Source organism: Myxocyprinus asiaticus, chromosome 15, assembly GCF_019703515.2.
Source record: "Myxocyprinus asiaticus isolate MX2 ecotype Aquarium Trade chromosome 15, UBuf_Myxa_2, whole genome shotgun sequence".
NCBI lineage: Eukaryota > Metazoa > Chordata > Actinopteri > Cypriniformes > Catostomidae > Myxocyprinus > Myxocyprinus asiaticus.
In genome coordinates this window covers 34,625,458-34,642,886 of record NC_059358.1, presented here as the reverse complement: position 1 = coordinate 34,642,886, position 17,429 = coordinate 34,625,458, and the positions used below count along the sequence as shown (strand labels likewise).

The following is a 17,429-nucleotide window of genomic DNA, read 5'->3' as shown; positions in this document are numbered from 1 at the left end:
ATTTACTGGCTTTTGCTTACATGAACCCATGATATTTTAAAACGATGCAGTTAGTAAAAATGGTAAAATGTGATTTTAAAAAATCTAATGATGCTTTTCAACATTGACAGCAAGCTGCTGGCCAAAAAAATAAAATACATAAATCCTCAGGGTCTATCTAGGTTTAAAGAAGAGCTCTATTTCTCTAAGAGATCAATGACAGCACGCCAGAAGGGCAATCTGTGCAACAATGGGGAGGGTTGTGGGTGGAAAAAGGGGGGGTGTGGGGCAGAGGAATTTAGCATAAGAAAAACTCAGCATGGGAAAGGTGATGGCCACCCTCAGGAAAGAGAGCAAAAGAGGAGAGACCACACATGAAAGAAAGCTGACATCTGTCCACCCACGCAGGAGTAGCCAGAGACAAGCTGACATTTATTGTAGTCTTTATGCAGCAGTAAAGGAGGAATCAAGTTATACAATTACCAAACCTTTAAAATTATACAAAAGCCTTTAAAATTTGTCAGAGAACATTTTTTGACATTTTAATTCATGTTGAAACATGTCTCAATGATTTTTATGGTTTCCATCGTTGACTGTTGATCCATTATTTTTTTGTTTTTATACTACCACATGATATATCTCTTCTTTAAGGAATATACAGTAAGTGCTCCATGCAGATTTTCAAAACTTTTATCCTTTATTTGTTTTTAAATAAGTCCCAGTCTATATACAATCGGTCAAATAATCTGGATAATGGTCACTTTGGCTTTGTTTAGACAGAAAAAATCTGATTTTTTGTTGCATCTGACTCAAATCAGTTTAATTGTAATCTGAACAGTGCAAAAAAAAAAAAAAAAAGAAAAACTTTCAAATCTGTTTTTCTACACCCCCGATCTAAACCACATATATATGAGGTTTGAAATCCGATTAAAAAATTCTTTAAGTGTTTCAGTCTTAACAGTAAGATTGGATTTCAAGTAGTTTTTTTAGGATGTAATGTGACTAATGTCATACACAATGCATAGTAGTGTCTATAGCTGTGCCTGAATTCATTCATGAATGAGCGGGTTCAAAAAAATTGCATGAATGATGATTTCAGCACTTGCAAAATGACAGTGCAGACAGTCAGTTCTCAAGATCGGATTTGAAAATTCAGATTTATGTGCAGTGTGAACAAAGCCTTAGTCACCAACCCATAAATGTCACACACTAACAGCAAGTGTAAATAAAATGTATTTATAATTTCATAGACTTAGACAACCAGTCTACAATTCTCCAGTTCCTTGCTTCACTGATTTCCATCCATTCATCCGAGTTGCTGAAGCCTCATAAATAATTTTAAAAAGATGTGTTTCGGCATGTGTTTGGGAGTTTGTGTGCAGGTGGAATCACTTGCGCTGTACTTGTGTAAAGGAGGAGGGTGTCTGTATGGGGTGTACAGGCTGGGATGACTGGAAGGGAGCAGGTTTCTTGCAAAGGTCAGGGGAGGAGACGGGCTTGACGGAGGGGAGGAGCTGATTCCGTTTGATGATCTGTAGGGCCAGCTGTGTGTTTCCTGTTGAAGCAACAATGACAGTTTCGAATCATTTATAAAAAATCCACATTACAGTGCCTGACAATTTTTTTAAGGTAAGAGAACTAAAGGGTGAGAAAAGGCTATCAAAACAAAAGTTGTTCTGTAATAGGAGAATGGCTAACAGGCTCTGTTACAAACCCTAATAAACCATCTACCTAGACTGATACCTTCCAAGGCAGCATGTCAATCTAAATAGAAGCCCATAAGTGTCTGACTTTAAATACTATTCATGGACCAAAACTCTGTTAACCTTAATTTTGCTGCCTACTATTTGAAACAGACTTCATGTTGCCTATTAGGACTGGGTAAAAATGTAGATTTTCTGATGCATCTCAATATTGATTCTTAAATGCCCAGATCGATCTTTTCCTCTATGCGTAACCCTCCACTACAATGAGGGGAAGAAAAAAAAAAAAAAAAAAGTCATGCTATAAAAAAAAATTATATACAGTAACTGGCTGGTAAATGTTCATATTTTACTCACCAGGGATTGTGTAGTTTAGTGGTGGAGTTTTCAGAAGCAAAATCCTTTCACTGCATGTTGAGAGTAAAAGTTGTTTCGTTTAATTTTTTTGTCCAAAGACGAGATCCACGCAACCCATTTGTCATTGAATACGGTCTCTTTTAATACACTTTCTATTATTTACAGTCGGTTGTTGATCAAAAACAACAAAAAATATTTAATTTTAATCATGTATAGCACAGATGAGATAAAGCCGTTCGGTCGCTCTCGTTAACATGCGCTCATTTACAGACGCTCTTTACAAAAATGCTGGTTTTGTTAAAGAGACAGTACCGGTTTTTAGCACATGTTCAGCAAATCAATGTAAATAGTACAAATTATGCAATTAAACAATCGTGTAACAAAAAATAAATATATCATCGCTGTCTGATGAAAAGCACGTATCTCCAAAAAATACATTTTTCAAGAGCATGGAAAAACTCTCATAACCAATCTTACAAAATTAATGAAAATAACATAATTAGTCACCTTTAGCACCATAAATAGAATTCTATCATTACACATCTGTTAGTGAACTGTTTGATATTTTAATTGGACTTACATGGATATTTGTTAGCGAACGTGGACATACACGGTTTTCTTATCATGGGTTCCAGTGGCGCATGTTCAGTTACAGACTCGAGTCTAAATGTTCGTGTTCCCAGAACGCAGTTGGTAGGTTATCAATTGCTAGAGAATTTATTTTTGGATATAATCTGAGCTTTCACTTACTATTTTAGATCGAAATCAGTTTTATGACTAGGGTTTCTAGTCCGGTTGTTGAGCGCTTTCGAGACACATTTTCCGGATCCAACGTATAAATTGCCTGTCAAAGTTTTGTGAAGATGGAAATCTGGCAACAGCAAATGGCTGCTATAGTCTACTTTTTAAAGCCACCTGACATTGTGCGTGCATGAATGGCTTTGGTTGTCAGGGAAATCACAGAGCCAGCATGATGTAGGCAATCTCTTCACTACACTTCAGCCAGAGAGCTGAGGTAAATTAGTTGACGCTCTTCAAAACATAAGGGCGGGACATATGTGGTTTTGACAGACACTTCTCGAGGCCAGTGGAGATGCCCGATTAAACATCTTTTCATTGGTTATTTCGATGCACAATTCAAACAGTAGGAAGAGGTCATTCGGCACATTCCTTCTATGGTAAAAAGTCAAAATTGCAAAAAGTGGAAAGACATGTTTTCCATCGGACAGCGACGATATGCAATATTATTTCACATTTATTGATTTATGGATGTTCATTTTTAAAAAGCTAAAATGTGACCAAAATATGAAAAGCTAAAAATATAATTAGTAAAAATTTATGTTTTCGTTACGTACCTAGTTAAAAGGTCCCCTGTATAATTGACAGCATTATCTGGGAGAGAATTTCTTTCATATGTAAGCAAAAGGGAAATTTTAACTGAAATATACCCATATGAATCGAAATCGAAAGCTTGTGAATCAGAATTCTGCATCAATACCCAGTCCTATTGCCCATGTAGGCAGCTTACTTAGTTGTGGAACAGAGTTATAGTATAATGTTCATATGCACAGTGGTGAACACAGTAACACACCAAATCTAGTTCTTACTGTGACTTACCATTCTGGAGTTCTAAGTAGACACCCAGTAAAATGGCTTCTGGAGGAATCTCCTTGGTGTTCACCATTGAAGCAGCCTACACAGACGGTAATCAGAATGTTACGTTAAATGGTCTAAAGACTGTTCTGATTGTACGGGAGTGAGTAAATATATTTCAATAACAAATTGAAGCTGGAGTGCTGCACATGAAAAGTTTGCTTACCTGATGAAGGCACTTGCGGGCTTTCTCATACTCACTCCTCAAGCAATACGCACTGCCTAAGTTGAAGAGCATTGTGGCCCTGGCGGAGCTCACTGAGCTGGGGTAACATAAAGGAGTCTGCTTCCCTGCTGCAACACACACACCAAAAATTATAATAACAGACTTCAACTTTTGTGTACAAGTGAATGTAGATCTAAATTTTCTATAGTACTTACTTAAATTGACCCTGTTTACCTTCTTAATAAATGTCCCTGGTCTTACTGTACACAATTCATCAGTGCATTTTATTCTGAAAATAGTTTTCATAATCTTAATAAAAAAAAAAATCAAGTTGTGACTTTCACTGCCTTTAAAATTACGTATTTCTCTACTGATATAGCAAAGCGTAACAATCTAGCCTAACATAACAATCCAATCGAATCCCAATGGATATAATCAAGTCCCTCCCCATATTTTTTCCAGCGGAATATTCTACATCATTCTGAAATACATCTCATTATGGAAGCTAATGCCTTTCATGTAGTTGTCTTTCAAAATATCCAATTGCAATATCAAAGACACTTACAGGACTCCACAGGCTCTAGATCTCCTTTATCAGAACCTGTCATGAAAAGCACAAACATGTCAAGTATCCATACACCACAAGTTCTATGATGTCTGTATGTTTTATCATGTGTGTATTTGCATACCTTGGTCTTGTTCGCTGGGTGACACCCCTAATGAGACATCAGTAATGTTCTCTGGGTTGAGATGTGCAATAGCATCAGAAATTCTGTCCAGAGAGATCAGGGCTTCAGCAGCATATAGGTGACCCAGGAACCTGAAAACAAACAGCAAACAACTAATCAAAAATGTATTCCAGATAAACAGAATACATTATTTAAAGCAACTTCCCAAGACAAAGATGAAAACTAAATGGACTGAATTATATTATGACCGGTGATTCCCCATTTAGTCTCAAATTTATCTGTCTATGAAGTCCAGTTGGACATGAGACCAGTAAAAGAAGCTGTTTTAACTAATCGATGATTTAAAGTAATACACAATTATATGCATTAGAAAGTGTAATTTGTCATGTTTATCTTTTGCATTCATTGCGCTAATGCACTAACATGCTATACACAGCCATAATGTGTTTTGGTTAAACTCTGTTTTTTGTAATTTAAGATGACACTGATACTACTGATAATATGGGTGTATAAAAGAGTGTTAATGTGTAGAACACAGACAAAAGAATGATGATAGGCATATCTTACTTTTAGCTTATGTGTGAATGGCTTTCGCTGCAGATGGCATGAGTGAATGGGCACTTATGAGTATATTTGATTTCTTTTGTCACACCCATTCGTTCTTTGATTTCATATGAAGTGTTCTTCTGCTCTGACCTGTATTTTGTTTTGTTTGTTTATTCCTTGACGTGTAACGCGACCTTGAGTTGTCAGAAAGGCGCTATATAAAATTAACTTATAATTATTATAATAAAGTGTGCAGGGGCCTTAAGGCATTCTGTGACACTTTAATAAAGGAGTCTTCGGAGGGACTCAGTATAACTTTTGTCTGTAAAGCATCCCATCACTCAGGATTGGCCAGATCAGCAAATATTTACTGAATGCTCTAAGTGTGAGTGGAGGACTCATAAAAGATGTAAATCAGACAGACAAAAGAGACAGACTCACTTGAGAGATCCTGATAGCTTCGTTTGATGTAGGAGCTTTTCTGCATGGTTAAGAGCCATTAAGTTGTCCCCAAGAGCAAGAGCCACATATGCACTGCATGCTAGAATTGAGCACCTGGGAGAGATTGAAAAAGACCAAAAAATAAATTAAAAAAGCAGACAGTTAGTTAATCCGAGTACAAAATTACACATTTTATAGTTTAATTGTCTCTTCACTGGCATTGAGAAATGAATCAGCCAGCCATAACAAACTTAGCCAGCAAAATCATCTGTAGGTATGAGAATCATAGGAAATTTCATGATTCCCATTCCAATTCCACTTAACTAACGTGTTTCCTAAATAATTCCATCAATGATTCTTTGAGACTTTGAGAAAGCATAAAATAATACATCCTAACTATATTACACCATTACCTATAGTTACTGTAGTTTATATACAGCGGGGTTCTGATGGAAATGGTTCAAGTGGAGTCCACTTGTGAAAATTCTTCTATTTTACATAAAATCTGTCCTTTTGTACAATGTAGTCAATTTCATTAATTTGCTTATTTGATTAGTGACCTAGAAATAGTGCAGAATCTGTAATATTTTTATTACATTTTATAACATTTGTATTAAAATATTACAAATCCTAAACCGTTTATTTCTAGGTTTCAGATTTTCAATCCCTGATTTTCAATGTGGTGAAAAAAAAAAGCTAAACCAAAAATGTTACCAAAAATAGTGGCTTTTAAAGCATCAAATTATTGTTTTAAAGTAATTAAAAAAAAGAAAAAAGCTCCTTCCTAATGTGTTTCTTTGACTACACATAAACAATTAGTAATTAGACTGTTTTAATTCGGATATGACCGTAAATCATGACTTGCGGTTTAGTGAGCGAGTCAGACATCATTTCTGTAACCGACTGATTCAGTGAGTGAGTAAGCCATTTTTGACCAATGAGTTCATCTGGGACTCATTTGAGTCACTTGACCATTACATTAAAAAGAACCGAACCAGCATGGACACCACAATAATAAGATGTGGTGTCGCAAGAAGAATGCATACGTTCAAGATCCGTTAACTGTTACAAACATCATTTAAATCATTCAGTTCAGCTGGATTTTTTTTTCCTGTTAAAAAAAAAAAAAAAAAGAAATGCAACCGGTTCTGAATCAATAACAGTTTCTGCATTCCCAACCCTAATCATGTGCAATGCAAAGACTACAAAATCCTCAAGTTTTACGTTTGAATGAAAACGAAACTGAAAAACTGCATATACAGAAATGTGGGTACATATGAACTTGCACTGGTAAAAACTTCATTCAGTGAAACATGATTGGTATAGGGGGCAGGAGAGTGAGAGGCGGAAAAAGAAAAGAGGGGGAAATGGAAGAAAGCTCAAAGCTCTGAGTTGCTGCCTGTGACACATTAGCCTGCAGGATTCCAGGAAGAATTGTTTGAGTAAATGGAGCCTGGACTCATAAAAAGTGTCAGTGGATCAGGGTGTCAAAGCAGGGTCAACACAATCCACACACCACACCCCTTCCCTTCACAAGCAGCCATGTCTGACCAGCCCACTGGAGCAGACTCTGACCCTGGATCAAATATGAGGGGGGAGGGGAGAGAGAGGGATGGAGGTGGGGTTGAGGCTCTCATCGATTCCCGAGGCAGTAACAGTAATGGGAGAGTGAATGGTGGAGGCATAAAATAAGAGAGGTGTGTACTAGAAGAGCCAGGGGCAGGGTTATTCACAATTACAAGGCATAAAAAAGGTACACCTGAAACAAAGCAGTGTCCATCCGAGACTCAATGGGTTCCAACTAATGAAGGTTATCTGGATTAACAGTGACTATCAGTATAACTACTAACTGTTGCTTTGTATTACTGAATGTGTTTCGCCATGATCTTGTGTACACTGTCATATCAATATTTTCTGTAATAAATAAGCACATTTATTGCATCTATTCCTAAACTGTTAGAGACACACCATTCACAGAAGTCAGCAATTTTATATCACTTTTATGTGATGTTTGTTTTTAGATCATTCAGGCTGAGTCAAAGCAAAAATCGGATATGTGGGCAGAATGTCTATAATCATAATCAGGATGGACAGGGCTTAGTTGCCTAGATGTTGTGTTTAGTCGGTTAGGTATGATGGATCTAAACGATAAAATCTTTTTTTTTTTAATTCTTCACTGGCTATGTTTACATGCACTAATTTTCGTCAATCTGAATAAATTCAAATCTGATTGCAGATTCCAAATGTACTGTTTATATGTCCCCTAAACTTTGCAATCCGATACAAATATTCATCTACATGTGCATTACACGTATTCCGAACCAAACTTCTGCGCAGACGGGACGCTACACAAAAATCACTTAGCAATAACAATGGCGGAACAGAGCATTTAATCATTCAAGAGAAAGAAAGTTAGGCTATTTAAAACAGCAAGCGATGGGATGCTTGCAATGTTAAATAACTGTCAGAAGAAGAGTTTTACTCATGTACGATATAAATAGCCTACGTCTAAAACCTAGATATTATTATATGTAATCTACCAATATTTTTGAGGATTTTTATTTAAAGCCTATAATCGTGTGTAATTTAACATACGTTTTGAGGAGGATGTTTAGGCTATTTACTGTGTTCACTTTGCATAATCTCTTGTAAAACATATTCGAACATTTACTTTCCTAATCCATCACGATTCCAAAGAAATGCTTTAGAAATGTTGGTTTCAACTTCAGGAAGTGAGTGATGTCGAGTACACGCAATGGAACGCAGAACGCTGTAACCGCATCTGCTGCTTAAAGTCCCTATTAACAATGACACAACGTTCTTTTTTGCTTTATGTGATGTCATGAAAGAACATATGTGCCCTACAGAATATTCAGTGTGAGCCCACATACCCTTAATAATACGTTTTGTCAATGCTTTGTATAAATTAGTTTCCCGCAACGAGTATCATGTATAGGCTAAACATACCTACGCACCACATCTCTGCGCATGAGCGCTAGGTATTTTAGAATACGGTTGAGAAAGTAGTCGGATTCAAACGTTTACATGGCTAGTTTTTTTCTTTTAATCGGTTTATTTTAGGTCTGCACCACTCCCTTCAATCGGATGGAAATTTCATTCCGATCCAGCTCAATCGGTCATTTTTGTGCTTACATGAAGGTCTGATTCTAAATGGATTATTTACTTGCATGTAAACGTGGCTACTGTGTAGCTTTTTGAGGTGGCTCGTACTCCCTTGTGGAAGGCCCTTTTGTGTCTCATAGGAAACTTATTAGCCTGCAACATCTGCAACCCAATGGGCTGAGCCAAATCAAATCTGTACACACAGTCCTTCAAATTTTCTTTAGGTCGTCTCCTGTAGTCTCACCTGAGATTCTCCACCTCTTGTTTTCTCAAAGGTGATGAGGGGGCAGCAGGAATGAACTTGTTTCCCTCTTGACTCTTCCCACTGTCAGTAAAAGCACACCCAAAATGTAACCAGGTCATCTCACAACAGCATTCAAATATTAATAGATTGTCTGTCTGACAGACTGCTATACCACTGCAACCGAGTACTGGAACTTTGTTTTTAATCTAGTAATTAAAGATGAAGAAAATAAGTTGTTCCAATTCTTTTTTTGTTCCTAGCTTAATATGCAGAGACAATTTAGAAGGAAGCCATTTGCAGGTTGATTTCCATGAAAGTGTAAATACTGTGGCTATCAACAATGCACTGTTTAAGCATCCTGACCAGCCCGATATAGCAGCACTGGATAAACCATTAATATTTATGTTCTGCACACAAAGAGATCAGTTTTATACATGTTGTATATGTGTATGTTCATGTACCTGCAGGCATCGCTTGTCTCGCTGCCGCTTTCCATGCTGCCTGACTGGTTGCAGCTCTTGGAGCCGTTGTCTGGTTTGCTGTCGTGCTGTTGGTGCTCTGGTAGCAGGAGCAATGCGTTACGCAGACAGATTGCCGCAAACTCCATACTGGCCACTGGGATTGCTGCTGACTGACCCTCACTACACACAAACACATTCATCATTTAATTTTAGCATGTCGAGAGCGTCAGAAAGATTTCAGTACTATTTCTTCCATATGGGTGGTGGAGCCTAGTGGTTAAAATATGGGATTAATATCTGATAAAAGTTTCTTCTAAATGGCTAATTAGTAAATTATTATGGTTCTTAGAGATCTGGGATGACAACAGAAAGGTTGCAGGTTTGGTTCTGCACCAGTATGTTACTGAAGTCACTGCTGAGGAACTGTATGTGTAAATAATTTAATTTAAATAATTTGGATGAAAATGATTTAGATCTGTTATGGGGCAAGTGGCAACTAACCATCTCCCTATGTCACTTCAAGAGAGAAGCTTAAAATGATGACTGACATCTTCTGGAGAAACTGTGACATTGCAATACGTAGAGCCACATGAAGTCTAGGGACTTCTCTTCACATCTGGCTTTGTGAAACGACCTGCATTACCTGTAGATGGTGTTTTGTGTGGACTGTGATGCTAGAACAATCTTGCGATGGTAGCCCAGCCCAACAACAGCCTGTACAATCCCCTTTTTACAGGGCAAACCCTTTGTTTCCTGCTCTGAACTCTGAAGAAAACAAAAAAGGAGCTGTTTACAATGACATTTTCATTTACTAAAACAACAACTTCAAAGTGTGAAGTGCTATTAAATAACCTCAAAGCATTCACAAGGCCCTCTCAAAAAATATTCTTATAAGAGAAAGTGTTTTCTACTACACCAAATTTGATTTTGCAGGTAAAAAGTTTTATTTTCAGTGCACAACAAAAACACTGCTTTGCACTCTGTGTAAATCATTTTGGTGTGGAAAAATTGTTAGCAAATATTTTATATTTTGATGTCATTTAAGCGCTTGGTGTGAATAGGGCAAGATTAACCAAATACACATTTTCACCAATTTGAGGTCAAGTTCTTCCTGCCACATTTGAGATGTAGGGGGTCTTTCATTCTAAATATTAAAGGGATAGTTTACCCAAAAATGAAAATTTATTTCATCATTTACTCACCCTCATTCCATCTCAGATGTGTATGACTTTCTCTCATCTGCAGAACACAAATTTATTATTCATTAAGATTTTTAGAAGAATATTTCAGCTCTGTACAAACATTCAATGCAAGTGAATGGGAGCCAAAATCCTGACGCTCCAAAAAGCACATAAAGGCATCATAAAAGTAATCCATACGACTCCAGTGGTTAAATCAATGTCTTCAGAAGTGACAGGACAGGTGTGAGCGAGAAACAGATAAATATTTAAGTATTTTTTTTGAAAGAAATTATTCTTCTTGCCCAGTAGGGGGCGATATGCATAACGAATGTGAATCACCAAAAACACAAGAAGAAGAATGTGAAAGTGGAGACTGACTGAGCAGCGAGGAGAATTTATAGTAAAAAAGGACTTAAATATTGATCTGTTTCTCACCCTCACCTATCATTTAGCTTCAGAAGACACTGACTTAACCACTGGAGTCTTATGGATTACTTTTATGCTGACTTATGTGACTTTTGGAGAGTCAAAATGTTGTCACTCATTCAATTGTATGGACCAAAAGAGCTGAGAAATTATTCTAAAAATCTTCATTTGAGTTCTGCAGAAGAAAGAAAGTCATACACATCTGGAATGGCATGAGGGTGAGTAAATGAGAGAATGATTCTTTTTTGGGTGAACTATCCCTTTAAAAACACATGTGGGTTAATGTCTGTACCCCTTTATTAGCTGTGATGCAGCACTCTGCAAGTCTGAGCCAGAGTCGAGGGTTAGAGTGATACACCTGCACCGCCTCCATCAGACACTCAAAAGCTGCCAGCGGCCGGCCGAGATGAAGCAACTGAATCCCACAGTTATACAGAAGCTCATAGCGCTTATTAGCTAACAAAGCGCACATGGGGATGCCTGTGAACTTCTTAGCTGCTGTGGAAGGAAAAATGAAAAATCAATACAAAACTATAAAATCCAGTTTAAAAAAATTTGTGTTAAATATATTATCACAAAGACAGCTAAAAGTCTATCATTGTATAAAGGGGAAGTCACACTTGACTTTGTGTTCCCTTCACTTCTATTTACACACATACAAACACAGGAAAGTGGGGTATGCAAGCATATCAATTTTGACTTTCACTTTGTGCTAAAGTTAAAGTTCGGTAAACTCTGATCTGCGAATTCGTATAATGAAATGACATTGGACTAATAGTGAATCCAAATGTCACAAATTTTCCCTCTTGGTTACAAATCAATAATGGATGAAACTCTCCTTTTAGCAGATTTACATTAATATGAGTTTAAAAGACATCAAACTTGAAGAGAACCTGAAATAGATCATGCATTTTACCATTTAAAAAAAGAAAACCTATATTTTGTTTCTTATTTAAAACAGCTGCCTTGCAGCATGACATCATATCCAGTTGCCCATATTCTGCAATATTCCTTTATAATTTTGCATGCTAAATATCTAGTATGAATGCCTCTTAAGTATGTTGTATGAGATCTGAAGTATGATCTGGCATGCAGTGTAGGTTCTGATGTTGTGCTCCATTCTCTCACCTGGTCCATTACTGCTGTCCCCAAGCTGAGCGCATGTGTGGTCATTTTCCTGAAGTGCTTTTTTGAAGTAAAACAGACCAAGGTTGTGTTTCCCCATGGCAAAATGGATACAGCCTAGATTATTCCAGAACATACACCTCACACATTCACCTTTGAAGGAAATAAAAGACATTAAGATCGACGCTATATAGTGGCCACTGATGCATGCCATAAGAGCCTTCCACTTCCCTCCATAATAATGTATTTTGCGCTCAAAAGTTTGCATACCCTGGCAGAAATTGTGAAATTTTGGCATTGATTTTGAAAATATGACTGATCATGCAAAAAAAACAAAAACTGTCTTTTATTTAAGGATAGTGATCATATGAAGCCATTTATTATCACATAGTTGTTTGGCTCCTTTTTAAATCATAATGATAACAGAAATCACCCAAATGGCCCTGATCAAAAGTTTACATACCCTTGAATGTTTGGTCTTCTTACAGACACACAAGGTGACACACACAGGTTTAAATGGCAATTAAAGGTTAATTTCCCACACCTGTGGCTTTTTAAATTGTAATTAGTGTCTGTGTATAAATAGTCAATGAGTTTGTTAGCTCTCACGTGGATGCACTGAGCAGGCTAGATACTGAGCCATGGGGAGCAGAAAAGAACTTTCAAAAGACCTGCGTAAGATAATGGAACTTTATAAAGATGGAAAAGGATATAAAAAGATATCCAAAGCCTTGAAAATGCCAGTCAGTACTGTTCAATCACTTATTAAGAAGTGGAAAATTCAGGGATCTCTTGATACCAAGCCAAGGTCAGGTAGACCAAGAAAGATTTCAGCCACAACTGCCAGAAGAATTGTTCGGGATACAAAGAAAAACCCACAGGTAACCTCAGGAGAAACACAAGCTGTTCTGGAAAAAGATGGTGTGGTTGTTTCAAGGAGCACAAGTTTTTTTGCATGATCAGTCATATTTTCAAAATCAATGCCAAAATTCCACAATTTCTGCCAGGTTATGCAAACTTGTGAGCACAACTGTGTGTGTGTGTGTGTGTGTGTGTGTGTGTGTGTGTGTATATATATATATATATAATTACTTTACTAAAGCAAAATGTGATGTATAAGTAGTTAAATAATGTAGTGTCTATTATAAAGCGTACCTGTTTTCAAGGGTCCTGGATGTTCTGCGATGTTTGAACTGTTGAGGAGTTTTACAGCTTTACGGTAATTTCCCCTCAAGTACTCAAAATTACTCTTCAAGAAGAGTGAGGAAGCAGACTGAGAGAGGAACATACACAAATGCTGTCAGTGTAAATTACTGCTACAGACAAACTTGATCAACATTTATTAGAATAGACATGTATTAGAATAGACATGTATAAGGAGTGTTTCAAGGGATAGTTCACCCAAAAATGAAAATTCTCTCATTATTTATGCAGCCTCATGCCATCACAGATTTGTATGACTTTCTTTCTTCTGCAGTACACAAAAGAAGATTTTTAGAAGAATATCTCAGCTCTGTAGGTCCATACAATGCAAGTGAATGGTCACCAAAACGTTGATGCTCCAAAAAGCCCATAAAGGCAGCATAAAAGTAATCCATATGATTACCATTGATTTAATCCAGTGGATTAAATTAATGTCTTCAGAGGCGATATGATAGAAGTGGGTGAGAAACAGATCAATATTTAAGTCCTTTTTTAATATAAATGTACTTTTAAACAGCCCTCCTATGCACAAAGAATGAGAAATGGCAAAAAACAGAAGAACTCCCGTGAATGTGCATAGGGTTGTTTTAAAGCACATTTATAGTACAACAGGACTTATATATTGATCTGTTTCTCACCCACACCTATCATTTCGCTTCTGAAGATATGGATTTTACTACTGGAGTCGTATGGATTAATTGTATGCTACCTTTGTGTGCTTTTTTGTGTTCTGATCACCATTCAATTGCATTATATGGACCAACAGAACTGAGATATTCTTCTAAAAATCTTCATTTGTGTTCTGCAGAAGAAAGAGTCAGACACATCTGAGATGGCATGAGGGTCTTAATGGGTGAAATATTCCTTTAATGCTGCCAGTAATATACTGCATGTATTCATGAATTTCATAAATTTCATAAGACTGTGAATGTACTCACATTACCAGTTGTGTTCATCACAGATTTGATTTCTCGTTTGCAGGCCTTCAGTGACTTCATCTGTATATAGGCTTGTACTTTATACTGCACACACACACACACACACATCCCAAAACAGCTTGAGTTTTAGACTGAACTTGTTGGTTGTAGTAACATATTTAGTGGTTGTTTGCTGATCAGCATAAAATAAAAACATACTTTCTTAATTATTATGTATTTTAGTTTCAGAGTTAGCCTTTTGAACCGAGTAAACTAAGTTTACAGCACAATTTCCAAACCTCTTCTTTGCAGGTTATGCATCTCAACACAGTAAATTGGCACCAGGCCCTAAACAAGTCTAACATCCATCACACACACACTTCTCTTACCTGGTGCATCTTTGATTTAGCTGCCTCGATCATAGCTGTGAAATCTGCCTTTTGAGCAGCAGACTCTTTATTTGTGCTGCTGGTGCTCTGTTAGGATGACACATAATCAAAGTTAGAGTTAAAGGAATAGGTAGGTGGGTAATTAAAAGTTTAATGCCATGTCAGCAACTAAGGCTATTCTCATGGCAGGAACTGTGTTGTTTATAAGGGTTTAAGTTTTTCAGTTGAGGGAATAGAAACATAAAAAAACATAAGTGTCTCTCAATTCTGAATGTCTTAATTCTCATTTGATAAGCTACAATTAATGAGATATGGAATCTGGTAAGCTACAGCATCCTATAATGGACATTATCAAGTGCTCAAGCCATTTGAAACGTGCTGTCTGTGGTAGTATATTTCTCTTTAGTATTACTACCACTAATAAATACACATTTAAACACAATGAGCACTAGTGAGACAGAAAAAGAAAATAAAGAAAAAGGGGTGACACATAATAGAAAATAATCCTAGGAAGACCAGCGCACGTCTCTCACCTCTCCTTTGCCATTCTTGTTGGTTCCTTCCTTCATGGTCAGTTTCTCCAGCACAGCCAGCAGATGCAGGGCCTTCTCTGGCTGGAAGGTGAGCAGGTAAAGATCCACCAACAGGAAACAAATGGCCTGAGCAAACCTCTCTTCTAGGACAGAGAATACCATCAAGCCATGCCATACTACTGCACTAGACCAGCTACAAGCAGACCTAAAACTGTGCTATTGACTCTAGTGTAAAACTGTAAGTGCACTAAAGAACTCACGGTTCAAACCTGTGGAGTACGAAAACGTACCAAAAGGTTCAAGAAACTGGTAGAGCTTCTCCCCGATGGATATAGCTTCTGAATATTGTCGCATGTGGTAATGAATCACCGCTTGATTGTAGTAAAGGATACTGTTTTCAACATCATCCAAACCATCAATATCATCCACAGATGTGTGCATCTGCAAACAATGATTAGCATTCATTATAGCATCAAAAATCAATAGAATTAGACAGTCCTTGGCATTTGTTGTACAACATCATCCCATGTCAAACTACAGAGATACACAATTTATACAAAAAGTACAAAATTTAAAGCAATTTAAACATCTTAAATATGTACCTGTTTAGACCCTTTCCTTATTTTTTAGAGCAAGATCTGATGAGCTAAGAGCATCCATTTGTGGTTACTAGCCAGTGATCATGCTGTCTGAAAGATTTTTTCAATGGCGCTAGACTGCTAGTGTCAAAAAAGCAGTGACATACAGGTTTCGTACAACAGGAGAGTAAATAATGATCATATTATTATTTCAAGTGAACTGTTCCTTTAAATAAAAACAAATCACAAACTGAAGACACTAATGAGAGATATCTGACCTGATTCTTCAAGATCATCAACGTCTGCTTCAGGGTGCCGGTTGTTGTCTGTCCAGTTTTAAAGAATTCGGCGACAGCTTTATTCATCGAAATCTTGTAGTCCTCCTTGTTCAACTCCTGAAGGCAGTCTAGGTGTTTCAGGGACACATCATAGCTTCCAGTCTAAAGAGATATCACAGTATAACATTCATATGTCATCAGTGACAACGGAAAACAAGAGTTTGTACAAATCACCTGTTCAGAAAACTACATTACAGTTGTTTACCTTAAAGGCCTCAAAAGCATTGGCTGCCATCTCTTTCTCTTGATCTGAGATCCCAGGGTATGAAGTGCTGTCATGCTTCATGTCATCTGCTTGATCTTAAGAGTAAACAGATTGACTTAAGCAACAAATATTTTACTTAACTCGTTTTCTCCACCATTGTAAGACTGCAAACTACAAATTGAATAGCTTTAAAATCAAATAACTTGACCTTTTTTAATGCAAGCTACCAAAAGCAAGACAATTAAAAGTCCTAATTACAAAACAGAATAAAAGCTAAAAAGAAGAACATATACTTAATATAAAACACATAATTGACATTCTCTGCAAGTATATAAACATTATCAGGCCAGTTCAATGACACACCTGCTTTGCTGCTACAGCTCGATATCATACAAAACATACACTGTTAATCTAATAACATGGTAGTGTAGTTATATAAATGTGAATTAAACATAAAAGATATGTTCGGTTGTAAACACACATATGTTTACATCCTCAGCTGGGCCACATAACATCTGCAGTGTTTATCAGACTGGGTGAATACTGTAAACGCCGCTCACCTGAGCCAGTTTCAGCCATTCCTTTAAATGTACGGCTGATTATTCACTTTCCCAACAAGTAAAAGTGGAAATTATTCACACTTTTTGAATTTATAGAGAGATATAGCAGAAGACGCGTTTCCCCGGACAAGATTCAGAATTCCGCCATCAATTTGATCAGAGATTATTTAGCAGAGACGGGCCACTTCTATTTAAATGAATGGAGAAATTGGAACGGCCAACCAAGAAGCTCTGAGCGCCCAAGGGACGTAGAAAGCAAGTCCCGCCTTACAGGCAAAAGAGCCAATCACCTTTTAGATACAGACGTCGCCTGTCAATCCACTTGCTAATGCGCATGCGCATTAGCTATACAAGCCCGGAAAATTGCGTGTTTTATCGTAATATTAAGTAAATAAGCAAAAAATTTGATTCCAATATTATCATATTTGACTGATTATTTGAAATATGTCCTTTGATCGTAATCTTGACAAACCGTTTTTGATATTTTCGTCTTTCTACATTCAAGTAGATAGGAGCTGCACTGGCGTGACTGGAAATAGCCTCCCGAGAGCGTTCCAAAGATGGTCGCGAGTGGACTGACTTACTAGATACACTTTGATTTTACCCACAACC

At 37.1% G+C, this 17,429-nt stretch overlaps 1 protein-coding gene across 3 annotated transcripts; it reads right to left on the bottom strand.

Annotated features, from left to right (window-relative positions):
• Positions 1 to 359: 359 nt before the first annotated feature.
• On the bottom strand, positions 360 to 16,994 carry LOC127453379 (CCR4-NOT transcription complex subunit 10). 3 transcript variants are annotated; one of them, XM_051719707.1, is made up of 19 exons: positions 16,818 to 16,994; positions 16,258 to 16,352; positions 15,993 to 16,154; positions 15,397 to 15,577; positions 15,137 to 15,276; positions 14,604 to 14,690; positions 14,236 to 14,319; positions 13,250 to 13,367; positions 12,098 to 12,247; positions 11,262 to 11,467; positions 10,006 to 10,127; positions 9,363 to 9,542; positions 8,902 to 8,982; positions 5,535 to 5,648; positions 4,548 to 4,678; positions 4,424 to 4,459; positions 3,859 to 3,986; positions 3,657 to 3,732; positions 360 to 1,534 (listed from the first exon to the last, which is right to left on the bottom strand). In XM_051719707.1, the coding sequence occupies exons 1-19, from the start codon at positions 16,834 to 16,836 to the stop codon at positions 1,368 to 1,370; spliced, it is 2,277 nt and encodes a 758-aa protein (XP_051575667.1). In that variant the 5' UTR covers positions 16,837 to 16,994; the 3' UTR covers positions 360 to 1,367. The 3 variants fall into 3 exon arrangements, with proteins under 3 accessions (XP_051575667.1, XP_051575668.1, XP_051575669.1); XM_051719708.1 differs by having other exon boundaries at positions 15,137 to 15,279; positions 15,427 to 15,577; XM_051719709.1 differs by having other exon boundaries at positions 15,427 to 15,577.
• Positions 16,995 to 17,429: the final 435 nt, after the last annotated feature.